The sequence below is a fragment of the Culex quinquefasciatus genome, chromosome 3, assembly GCF_015732765.1.
Source record: "Culex quinquefasciatus strain JHB chromosome 3, VPISU_Cqui_1.0_pri_paternal, whole genome shotgun sequence".
NCBI lineage: Eukaryota > Metazoa > Arthropoda > Insecta > Diptera > Culicidae > Culex > Culex quinquefasciatus.
In genome coordinates, this window is record NC_051863.1 from 141,306,873 (window position 1) to 141,319,343 (window position 12,471).

At 40.5% G+C, this 12,471-nt stretch overlaps 1 protein-coding gene across 1 annotated transcript in view; it reads left to right on the top strand.

The window, feature by feature from the left end:
- The first annotated feature begins 4,078 nt into the window (after positions 1 to 4,078).
- LOC6033532 overlaps positions 4,079 to 12,471 on the top strand; it is a 30,767-nt gene continuing 22,374 nt past the window's right edge. Inside the window, 3 exon segments of the mRNA XM_038261244.1 lie at positions 4,079 to 4,327; positions 4,389 to 6,214; positions 6,245 to 6,670. Coding sequence (XP_038117172.1) covers positions 4,255 to 4,327; positions 4,389 to 6,214; positions 6,245 to 6,670 — 2,325 coding nt within the window. The 5' untranslated portion in view covers positions 4,079 to 4,254.

The following is a 12,471-nucleotide window of genomic DNA, read 5'->3' on the forward strand; positions in this document are numbered from 1 at the left end:
GAATACGGAGCAACTACCGTAAATATTGGTAAATACGTATTTACGGCATGCACGAGATTTTGAACGAAATTTTGATCAGTGTGGAATGTGACGTTTCTACACATCTGCAGCAAATGTCACAACCAAAACAGAATCAACGTGAGTCGGTTAAGGCTGTAACGTACGGATTGGAGGAGGACGCGACTGCGCTGGCCGAAACAATCTCCGCAGGTTCAAGTGGATGCCAAGTTCCTCCACCCACCGGTTTCGATCTAGCAGGCCGAAAGCAACTGACCGCTGTTGACGGAACCATGATTCCGCGCGAGGCTGATACCGTTCACAAGGCGCTGGCCGCAACAGATACCTTCGTCGAAGCTGCCGACGAAGGCGGTTGGGATGCGTGTCGACGAATTGTTTGAGAACGCCTAGGACGATGACGATCCGTAGGCTGTGTAGTCGCCGGATGGGATGTTGGAGACGAAGACCTGGAACTGCCCGAGGAATTGGTGGCAAAGATTTCCGCCAGCACCGCCGGTGACAAAGGCTTCTACGCCGTACCTCCGAGTGGACTTCCACCGCCCACATGTGATCGATCAACTCCCAACTCGCCACGGATCTTGTCCGTGCAGGATCGTTCTTCTCACAGCCCATCCCCATCGAAACTGGAAGGAATTAAATGTTAGGAACACATCCAACGAAAAGCACCAGTACATACTTCTCTGCACGCCCTGCTCGTTGTCGAATCCCGCCAAATAATTGCCGAAGCCCAACAACTCCTAACCATTTGTCGCGAATACGTCGTCAGTCTACACCCCCGGCGAACAGAAGCGATTCTGCGAGCTGGTCGCCTACTTCACCCAGGTCAACCTCCAACCTTTTTCAAGTTTTAAAACTACAAAACCTCAGACTCCTTCGCACGACGCCTCCTCGAACTAAGACCCCGTCTCGAAGTGGTCCGCAATATCCTCCAAGCGTGCGAGATTAACGAGTCCGACGAACACACGCTCTGTGCCGTCCCGTACCGCGACAAACCCACAAAAAGTTCTCGCTTCGTTGCGCGTCCTACCTGCCCCGTACTAGGGCGTCACCTGTGCCGTTTGAAGTCGGTATTGAAGGTCCAGTTTTGCAGCGCTCTTGAGGAAGCCCTATCAAAGTTGTTCAAGAAGCGGAAAAGAGACTAGCTGCACGCCTAGAAAGATCGGATGCAAACCAATGCGCAAACCGTTCCCAATCAGTAGTCATCCTGGACCAATCACCGTTCCTGGTCATAACCCGTTTCCTTAAGAGTTCTTCGTGCTCAGCGCGAAGACGCAGTCAAAATAGCCAACCACCACCATTTTTTTTATTATTTTGAAAAATTATAAAGAATGATTCATTTTTTTCTACAAAAATATCACAATCATTAATTCCTTCTCTGCAGCTCGCAAAAGAGCAAATATGCTGTGGTAATCGTTGAAGCGGTAGACCTGATTGTCCACCTCCACCTGTTACAGGTAGCCGTACACGATCTCATTGCACATGCTGCACCGGAAACCGAATGGTACGACGAGCAGTTGGTCTTCATGGCAGGCCGCTCCAGCACCGCTGGCGACTCATCTCCTCGATCTTCCGCACGGCTTCCTTCGATCCGGTTGGGCGTGGTGTTGGCACATTGCACGGCGGCAAGTTCTTGGTGCATGCCGGAAGAGCAACTGCTACTCAACTGCGACAGCGTTGATGAAACGGCAGACGGGAAGTTTCCACCACCATCCCGGAAAGTGAGTGGCGGGGTGGCATTTGCGTCGGTGGGAGTCGTATCCAAAGTGGTTATCGACGGCCTATCGGATTGGCAGAACTGCTGCTGCTGTGAAAAAGTTGGAGTTCGGCGTTGTGGCAGTACGAACACTGAGGATCTTTGCTGGTGCTGCAGGTGCTCCGACGGTCAGCACACGTAGTTGGATTTGTTGATGTCCTCACCGAAGGTTTGATTATGCGAGCTGGACCTGGAGATGGAGCTATTGCGTGACGGCGAATTGGTTGATGTTGTTTGCTCGAGCTAGTTGGCGGTTTTCGGAAGACGCGAGGGTGAGGGTAATGATCCGTAGGGCAACCGAGGCTTGGTCTACCGTGGCGCTTGTCCGCTTGTCGTTACGTAGTATAAAGATTGTAAGGGAACCGGCGGAGTACCTCGATGAAAAATTATTTCCAACAAATTTCATATTTGTAAACAATACGCGCCATGTCAATGACAGCTGAGAGAACCACACTGAAATAAATCGCATGTAGGAATCACGCATGACCGTAAATATGGATGCACTACGGATCAACATATGCCATATAGGCAATATATGTAGAGTGACCACCTCGTGTGCAAATCACTTGGAAAATTTTCATGGCGCGACTCAGTAAATTCAAAAGCAAAACACGTTAACTTCACGTGAAGACGCACATGAATTTGCAATGCTTTTCTCATGAATGTTTAATGAGTTTATAGTGTAAGTCAAATGTTTTGCCAATGGTATTCAGGTGTGTAAAATAAAGACAATGATTTTCTTATTTTTTTCAAAAAAATATTTCACACGTGGTTTTAAACAAAAAAAAGTTTTATTTTTTTTAATCAAACATCTGTTTGGATACATGTAAAATATAAAAAAAATCACATTTCACTTCACTGACATTTAACTTTCACTGCTACGCTGACCATGTTTCGACGGCGTTGGCCATCTAGACATTCAAGAAGTACGGCCCTGCTGGGCCGGTGAATTTTCATGGTCAACCTCGTTCTTGAACGGGCCTAAACTGGCCGATCAAAGGTCCACTAAGACGAGCAAACAATTCTCGATCCGGCAGCTGGCGGATCCCTAGCCCGCCCTTGATGTTCTTGGTGAATCTCGAGAAACAGCACCGGATCGACGCAGATTCCGTAGACGACTTTTGGCCGGTGCCTGATCTTCTGGAAAATGAAATGAGTCCGCATTAATTTCAATCAAATGTACAGTTTTCTCTTGTTTTAACTTACCAGCGCACAAATATGAAAAAATAAAGTAATTTGTTGGCAAAAAAAAACATTCCAATCCGAAATGCTACTTTTGAACCAGCACCGTCGGTGGCCATCTTACTAATGGAGAATTTTTCGCCACACGTATTTATTTCAAAACCAAAACATTTCAACCTCACGTGTTTTTCACTTCGATATCAAAGGAAATGTCAAATGGGGCAAATCTAAGTGAAATTCATGTGAACATGAAGTGAACAGCAGTCGAAAAAAGAGTGAAAGGTCTTTCGATAGCGATCAGCTGATTTGGGATGATTTTCACGTCCATTTGGCATGTAAAACATGTGTAAGTCAAAGGAAAAGCACGTGAATTTATTGTGTTGATTTTTGGAGACTCTCACGTGAAAAAACACTTGAAATTCCTATGTTGGTTTCTTTCAGTGTAGGTCCTCCTCGAGCATCGTCCACGTCTCGTGCCCGTAGAGAACGACCGGTCTTATCAGCGTTTCGTACATGGTACACTTTGTACGACGGGAAAGATGACCAGACCGTAGGGTCTTGTGGACTACCTACCGGTGATGATGCGCCTCCGAATTTCCCTGCTGCAGTTGTTGTCCGACGTCTCCAACGATCCGAGGTACACAAAATTGTTTAATTCAAGGTAATTGGGTCCTAAAATGAAGCTTAGATTGCTGATATTATTGTTTACAGCGATAAAGCTTATTTTTCTGAGCAAAATGCCCCTTTGTACGACCACAAAGAGTTTAAAATGGATTTTTAAATCAATTTTGAAAAATTAACCTCGTGTTCCTTCTTGACAGAAAAGTTCCTACTTGACAGCTCGTTCCAAGGGGACCATAGTTGATCCATCGAAAAAATGTTGTCTTGTCATTATTTTTTTTTTTGCGTTAAAATGAAAAAAAGTGATCAGAAATGGTTTTTGATCGTGATTTTACCGTTGTACATAAAAATTTACATGGGGCTTTAGTACCCAATTCTGCATGGTTGCCGGGGTCATCCTTTTGGCCTTTTGAAATGTTGTTACTGGCATTTCCCGCTCTGTATCAGATTGGTTTCGCTAGCCATCGCTAGCGGCGCTGTCGTCGCGCATCCAATGTTTTCTCCAGTGTTCAAACTAGCAACTCGGCACTGTCCTGTTTACTTTTCCTTCGTTTTTTGTTTATGCCCAAAGCAACGAGCGAGTAATGTAAACAAAACGCGCTGGAGCCAAGCTCGCTGGTGGTTCGCCTCAGTTTAGTTTCCAAAACCCTTGTGAAAAAGTAACTGTGAGCTGGCCTAAAATGGCCTCGGAACCGGACGAGGCGTTCATCCGGAACTATTTCGCCGGCTACGAGCTGGAGAATGGCAGTTTCGGTAATAATCAGATTATTTTTTTTTTTTACGTGTGAGATATTAAGTTATGTTTCAATCGTAGCGCTGGTAAACTTCCCGGTCACGCCGGAACACGACCTGGAGGACTGCAACTGCAAGCTCAACTGCTGCTTCAAGTTTTCGCTGCACGCGCGGCTGCTGCTCCGCGCCGGCTACCAGATGCTGACCCAGGCCGGGCGGACGTCCTTTTTGGTGGCCCACACGCGCGAACCGAGCCCCAGCCAAACGCATTACATGCTGCCGATTATGGGCATGGGGTTGGAGAAGGTGTGCCGGGCGCACTTTTTGAACACCCTGCTGGAGAGCAACGGCCGGGTTCGGCAGGTGGTGCGGAACAAGCGAGAGACGAACGAGGAGGAGGAGGACGAGGACGATTCGATGGATTATGGTGGTAGTGAGGAGCCTGGGTTGGGCAGGAAGCAAAGGAGGGCGATCCGGTTGGCACGAATAGAACGCGGGTTGAGCTACATAATGCCGGTGACGAAACGGGTGGCTCCGGCGAGGAAGGTCAAGGCGCCGTGCAACGCGGCGTGCAACTACAAATGCTTCGAGCGGTTTCCGCTCGGCTTGCGGCAGCAGATGCTGAAGGAACTGCTGCAGAAGCCTTTGGCCGAGCAGCGGAAATATTTGGCCGATCACTTGTGCAGGCTCGCTCCGAAGAGGAGAAGAATTGTTGACGGGAAGCCTTCGCTTAAGCGATTTACCAACTATTACTTTTTCGAGAAGGGGAGGAAGCTTCACAAGGTTTGCAAGACCATGTTCCTGAACACGTACGACGTCACGGACCGGGGAGTGAGGAATTTACTGATCGAGAAGGGAGCCGTGGAGCACGTCATTTGCGGCAATCCGGAGCTGGCCAAGGTGGTGAAGAGAGAAAACGGGATCGTGTTTGATATTGACGGGGATGGCGGGAAAACCTTGGAGGAGGAGAGTGAAGAGGATGATTGCCCGGTTGACATTGGTACGGTTAAGGTGGAGGAGATTGGAGTGGGGTTGGACGAGACGGAGCAGGAGATCTTACCGGACAGTGGCGACGGTAGCGAGGCTTCAAAAGTTCCAATAAAACTTGAGTTTGTGGAGGGAGATGAAGGTACCGCGCCGGAATTCCCGCTGACAGCTGTGGACATAAAAACCGAGGACAACCCGCGTGATGACGAATACATTGAGGATCAGGAAGACGACGACGACGACGATTACGCCACCGAAAGTCAGAGTGAGGACTCGTTGCTTCTAGAAAAGCTGCCAAACCGTAAAGCTACCAAAACAGAGAACAGAACGCGCGTGGTCAAGCCAAACTGCAGCGCTTCGTGCCTCATGTACTGCGTTCTCCGAGTATCTGAAGAGTTGCGGCAACAGCTGCTGGCCAATCTCCTGAAAATGGCGCCAACCAAGCAGAACAAATTCATCGGCGATCACATCTGTGCCATGTACGTCGTAAAACCGCGCTCGCTGACCGATCGCCGCGCGCTGTCCTACCACTACTTCCTGCCCGTGGACTCCCGGCTGACGAGAGTGTGCAAAACGATGTTCTTGAACACGTTCGACGTCACCGATAAAGTCGTGCGCAATATTCTCGCCAAAAAGGGCACCGACAAGCACCTGGTCTGCGGAAATCCGAACTTCCCACCCCTGCTGATGAAGGGTGGCCAGCTTTTCTTCGATTACGACGAGGGTGGTGACGAGTCGGAGCTGGTCACGCAGCACGACTGGGAAGAACGGTGCAAATGCCATCTACAATGCGAGAGCAAATTCCCCGAGAAGTCAATTGCGCAGATACAAAACAACTTCCAGAAAAAGCCCAAACCGCAGCAAGACACTTTCCTCGTCAACCACATACGCTTATTGACGGATAAGAAAAACCTCTGCAAGGTAAACAACTCATCTCAACCGCCATTCAAGAACCCCCTGTTCCGGGCCCGCTTCTTCCTCCCACTCGGAACAACCGTGCGCGAAGTCTGCCGAACGACCTTCCTGCGCACGTTCAAGCTGACCGCGAGCCAGGTAAGTACTCTGCTGACCAAATATCCGCACCTGCTGGTCGAAATCGAAGATCCGCTCGAGCTGGCCAAGGAGCACATCGCGTCGCATCGCCAGGACGCGGACCATTACTGTGTGGAGAGTGGCGGCATCGTTAAGCTTTCGCACTGCCCGGATGTGGTACGGATGTACAACGAATATCTGGAGCGGAGCCAGCTGGGGGTGGAACCGATCGGCTATCGGCAGTATTATACCGAGTTTAGTATGGCGTACGCCAAGACGGGACTGCTGCTGCCGACCAAGTGTCCCGACTGTGGGTTCTTTGAGCGGGGAAATCGGGGAGGTGGAGTTTAGGGTTGCAATAAATGAGATTGCGTTGCTTTTATGATATTAGTTGAACTACCGTTGAGTTACGTTTTGAAGAAGCCCCAGAACCAAGCAAGGTTGCCATTCATAAACCACGTGGACACTTTTTTTTATCTGAGACTCCCCAGTGGGGAGTCCCCACTTTCCCTCGTGGACAATTATCCGTGGACAAATCCCGTGAATATTGTATGCGGATTTATTTATAAAGTCCCATTTTCAATGACGGCATCGAAATTTCCGAAATTACAGAATTACAGAATTTTCAATGACGGCATCGAAATATTTTTTTTTTAATCATGATTTTTAGATAGCATTGAAAAATAAAGCCGAAACAAATTACTTCACTTTCAGCTGTACAATGAAATTTCAAATTTACACACTTCACTAATTTGAATTATTGATATAAAATTCTTGAATTCATGATCAAGCATCCCTAAAACATTTTTTTTTTCGAAAAATAAACGAGAAAAAGGGACCTGTAAATTTGCATCCAAAATATTCCTGGTGATTATTGTAAATCACAATTTTCAACAAATTAAAAAAAAATCAATTTTTTTTTAAATTAACTGATTTTAAACATTACAATTTATTTTTTCGATTTGAAAAATTTCACAAATTTTTAAAATTATTTAATGAAAGTTTAAGTAATTAAACATAAAAAAAATATTCCATAAACATTTAAATTTTCAATGTTTGGAAATTCTACAAATTGTAATTTAGTTTGATATAATTTTAATGTTTTAGAAACTAAAAAATATATGAAAACTGATTTTTTTTTCGAGATTCTATAAATGAGCAATTTTTTTGAGATTTCGGTCATTCGATTTTTTTTGTATTTTTTAATCCGACTGAAACTTTTTTGGTTCTTTCGATATGCCCAAAGAAGCTATTTTGCATCATTAGTTTGTCCATATAATTTTCCATACAAATTTGGCAGCTGTCCATACAAAAATGATATATGAAAATTAAAAAATCTGTATCTTTTGAAGGAATTTTTTGATCGATTTGGTGTCTTCGGTTGTGGGTGTGGATAAGGACTACACTAAAAAAATGATACACGGTAAAAATTATTGGTGATTTTAAATTTTACACTAAAATTTTGATTTGCAAAAAAAATACTATTTTTTTTTATTTTCTGATATGTTTTAGGGGGAATCAAATGCCAACTTTTCAAAAATTTCCAAAATGTGCAAAAAATCTTTGACCGAGTTATAAATGTTTTAATCAATCCAGATTTTTAAGCGAAGATGGCGTTCGAATGGTGAACGCCCGAAATGTCAAAATCACTCAGTCAGGGTGGCCACCAGATTTCAACTTTCAATTTCCCGGTTTTTTCCCGGTTTTCTCCCGAGCCCAGAAGGAATTTTCCGAAATGTTTTTAAACCAAACTACAATGTTTTTTTTTAGGCTAACGTTAGTACCAACATACTTTTTGAACGCATACATTTGTTTCAATGTTTGAATTCCTCAAGACCGAGTCTCGTAGCCCAGTGGTAACGCTTCCGCCTTGTAAGCGGTAGATCGGGGTTCAAATCCCGGCTCGGACCAACACAACTGGTGATCTTTTCGGGAATCGATTGCTTAGTAAAGGGAAGGTAGTGTATCGTCACAAACTGGACCTTATCATGACACCTTAGGAAGACAACCTATGGAATGTTAACATTAACCTTAACATGTTAACATTAAGTTGATTAATAACTGTCACTGAATCCGCTTTGTAAATGCCGGCCCCGATACTCTTCACGGGTGTTCCCCTCAGGAACAGGGAAAGATTTACTTTGAATTCCTCAAGAAAGCTTTCAAATCTTGAGTAAAAATTAAGTAAGTTGTAAACGAAGCCGTTTTTATCTGTTTCCAATCCAAACATCTAATTTCCATAATGATTGGGATTTTTCATCATCATACATGTAGATTGTATAACCTCAAAATAAAAAATCGTTTTATTTTTTAGAATGAGATTAATTGTTACTACAATTTATTAATTTTAAGGAAAAGAATTGCAAAAATAAATTGTTATCAACATTTATGTAAATGCTCGTTAATTCGTTAGTTGGCCCGAAAAATCAGGGGGCAAAAAATATTTTTCAAAAAACATCAAAATTTCAATTGAAATTTAAGTGCAACCAGCTGAAATCAATATAAAATGCATTCCCTTGCGTTTGGAATCATTTTTAAGCATGTTTGGGTTAATTTAATAATCTTTTTTTTTTTAAATTTTACACCTTTAGTTTTTTTTTGTTCCCGACAAATCTTACATTTTTTGAAGACAAAACAAATAAACTAGTGTAAAATGTACTTGAACACTTTTTGCATTCAAATGTTGAGACTATGGATTGTTCCCCCACTTGACCCCGGCCAGAGCCGAGGGACAAAAACTTTGAAAAATATTAGCATCGGCCTTATTTTCAACATGATCTCAATTTTTGTGTTGATTTAGTTACCACCTAAAAGTGATTGCCTGTATTTCAAGTGACTTTTTTGTAGCAGAATTCTAAATATATTGTATTTTTAAAATATCTGAAAATTTGTCATAAATTTCAAACGACATTTAAAAAAACTTTGCAAAAAAAATCATTGCATGTTGTCCTTAATAATTTGTCTGGCTGAGAATCTCAAATATTATCAAATAAAATAATATTTACAAACAGAAACTCCATGATATTATTATTTTTAAGTTGAAATATATTATAATTCAACGGTTCTCAACCTTTTCTAGGCTAGGTACCCTTTTTCGTGTTACTTAAGCTGCTGGTACCCCCTAGCGTTCATACATGACATTTTTCGTTTGCATGAGATTTTTTTACATTCCAATTCACGAAGAAAGAAAGAATTTTGAAGTATTAAAAATGTCGTAAATCTTGTTTCTAGAGTTGTTTAAAAACATGTACTGGATAGGCCACACAACGTCCATGTACATTTCTTCAAATCAGTTTTCTTAATAAAGCTTCAAAATAAAATGTTGTACCCTGTTTTTCTTTAAAACTATCTACTGAAAATGCCTTTAAATTTGGAGAAATTCTTTTTGTAAATTAAATTTTCGTTGTCTTTTTCATTTCTACAAACTTCCCCCATATTTTTTTAAATTTTATTTTTATGTAAATTTAAATTTTGTAAATAGTATTTTTTTGAAGTTGTAGCTATTTTCAATTGAAAAATTATTCTATAAAATTCTTTTCTGCTTTCTTTTTTGAACATTTTTGATCCATTCTTTTGTTGCTAAGATACAGGCCAAGAAAAATATTTTAAAATAGTGTAATTTGTGTGACAATTTGAAGGAAATGTCTTGATCTTTAAATTTAGAGAGATATTTACTGTAATTTTGTTTTCGTACCATGAGATCCATAATTTCCACTTACAAAAAATCCTTATTTTTATTTTATGCAAAACTAATATTTTAGCAAAGAAAGGTCGAATTGAAAATATCCAAATCATGAAACATAAGATTATTTTTACCAACATGGTAGTAAATGGTAGTTGGCACAATATACAAATATAAAACAAATATTTGTAGAAAAAAAAACAAAAAAACGGTGCACTTTACTTCAAATTCATAAAATTTCTAAACGAATGCAAATTATATATTTATCATTCAAATATTTTTTGAATATTTTCTGATTGGTCAAAAACAATTCGCGCGTAATTTATTGCACCTTAAGCATGGTTGTTAATTTTTGCTTCAAAGCAATTAGTTATTTTTTTTCTCTCAAATATTTTGTTTGGGACAAATGTCCGCCATTGCGGGGTTTGTCCTCCGGACCCCCTGAGACCGCTCGTGGTACCCCCAGGGGTACATGTACCCCAGGTTGAGAATCGCTGGTAGAGGAAACATTTTGCTTTATTAAAAAAAAATCGCCATGTAAAAATATAATAGGATACAACAGAAAAAGAAACATCCATAACCAAGAAGCATGAGTCTATTACACAAATTCAAACATAGTTTTTGCGAATTCTTCATTTAGAATAACAGGAATAATATTCTAATTGAGAAAAGAACATATTGAATAATTTAAAGAGGCTTTTGTCAAATTTTAACTAAAATTAAAATATTTTCCCGGTTTGTCAGTCGAATTCCCGAGTTTTTCCCGGTTTTCTCCCGGTGGATAAAAATCCCGGTTTTTTCCCGGTTTTCCCGGTTTTTTCCCGAGGTGGCCACCCTGCACTCAGTGGTACCAACATTTTGAAACAAGTGTGACACGGCATGACAGCCATACTTTTCTTTCTAATGTTGGTGCTACTGCGCGATTTTGACATTTAGGGCGTTCACCATTCGAATGCTGATGCTGATTTTTTCAAAAAATCGAAATATTGGTCGCACAAATTTTTCTACTTCATTTTTCGATGTAAAATCAATTTTGCAATCAAAAAGTACTTAAGTGAAATTTTGATAAAGTTTTCAAGTTATAGCGATTTTTAGGTAACTTTTTTATAAATAGTCGCAGTTATTCATTTTTTTTAAATTGGTGCCCATGTTTGTCCATGCGTAAAAGAGGTTTTGGGTGACTCACCACACATAACCTTCGGACACCTAGAAATGAGCAGAAACTTGCAACAGTGACCACAAAAGACCCGGGGGTCGTTAAAATGGATTACACTTTTGATGAGAAAATTCTCTATATTTTGTTGTTTTGAACTTTGTTGATGAAACAACAAAAAATAGTGTTTTTTTATTGCAAATCAAGTCTTATTGACAAAAAGTGAAACTAAAATTCTCACAATTTTTGTTTACGGTGCATAATTTTTTTCAATGTAGTCCTTATCCATACCTACAACTTTGCTGAAGACACTAAATCGATCAAAAGATATAGATTTTTTAATTTTCATGTATCATTTTTGTATGGACAGCTGCCAAATTTCTATGGAAAATTATATGGATAAACTAATGATGCAAAATGGCTGTTTTGGGCATACCGAAGGCATCAAAAAAGTATCAGCCGGATTAAAAAATGCAAAAATTAAAATGAAAAAATGACCGATTTCGTAGAGAATTGTTCTAATATTAAAGATTTAAAAAAGAAAAAATTAAATGTTAAAAAAAATAAAGTAGGGGAAATATACCCATTTTAATCACACTAAGCCGTTCGACCCATTCTCATCACTTTTGCCGTTTTCCGCTATTAAATCAACATTTTCAGATGTATCAACAATTGAGAGTTGCTTGCTCACTTTTATTTGAGCTATTTATTACTTCAGAATAGTCAAAAACACTTTATAAAAGCTGTAATACATGATCAAAGTGCTGATAGGCCGATAATAGAAATAGGCTGAGAAAGGGTATAGTTCCCCTATTTGTGATTTTTCCGGAAAACAAAAAAAAAAACTTCAGAGTTTTCCAAAATGGCAGTTTCCCAAATTTTAGATTTTTCGTAATCTCACAAAAAAATATTACAAAATATTAAATAAATTAAAATTCTGAAATTAAGAAAAAAAAAAGTTTTTAATATAAAAAAAAACTTGAAAACATTCAAAACAAAAAACCGAAGAAATTTTTTCTTAAGCTTTTTTTTAAATCTTTATGTAAATAATAATAAGACCTTTTAAATTGCTTTACATTTTCTAAATTTTAGATTTTTAAATACAGTAATCCCACATATTCGGAACACCCACAAATTCGGAACACTTTTGTGATAATTTGTCAATAGCATGCCAAATGCGGCTTTTCTCTCGACCCTACTATTTTTAGGACCTTTATTTGAACATTTTCTTGCTATTTCACTAGTAAAAGTAGCACTTTTAAAACAAAAAACTGCATCTCAAGACTATTTCATTCAGAGCAGCAAAACACT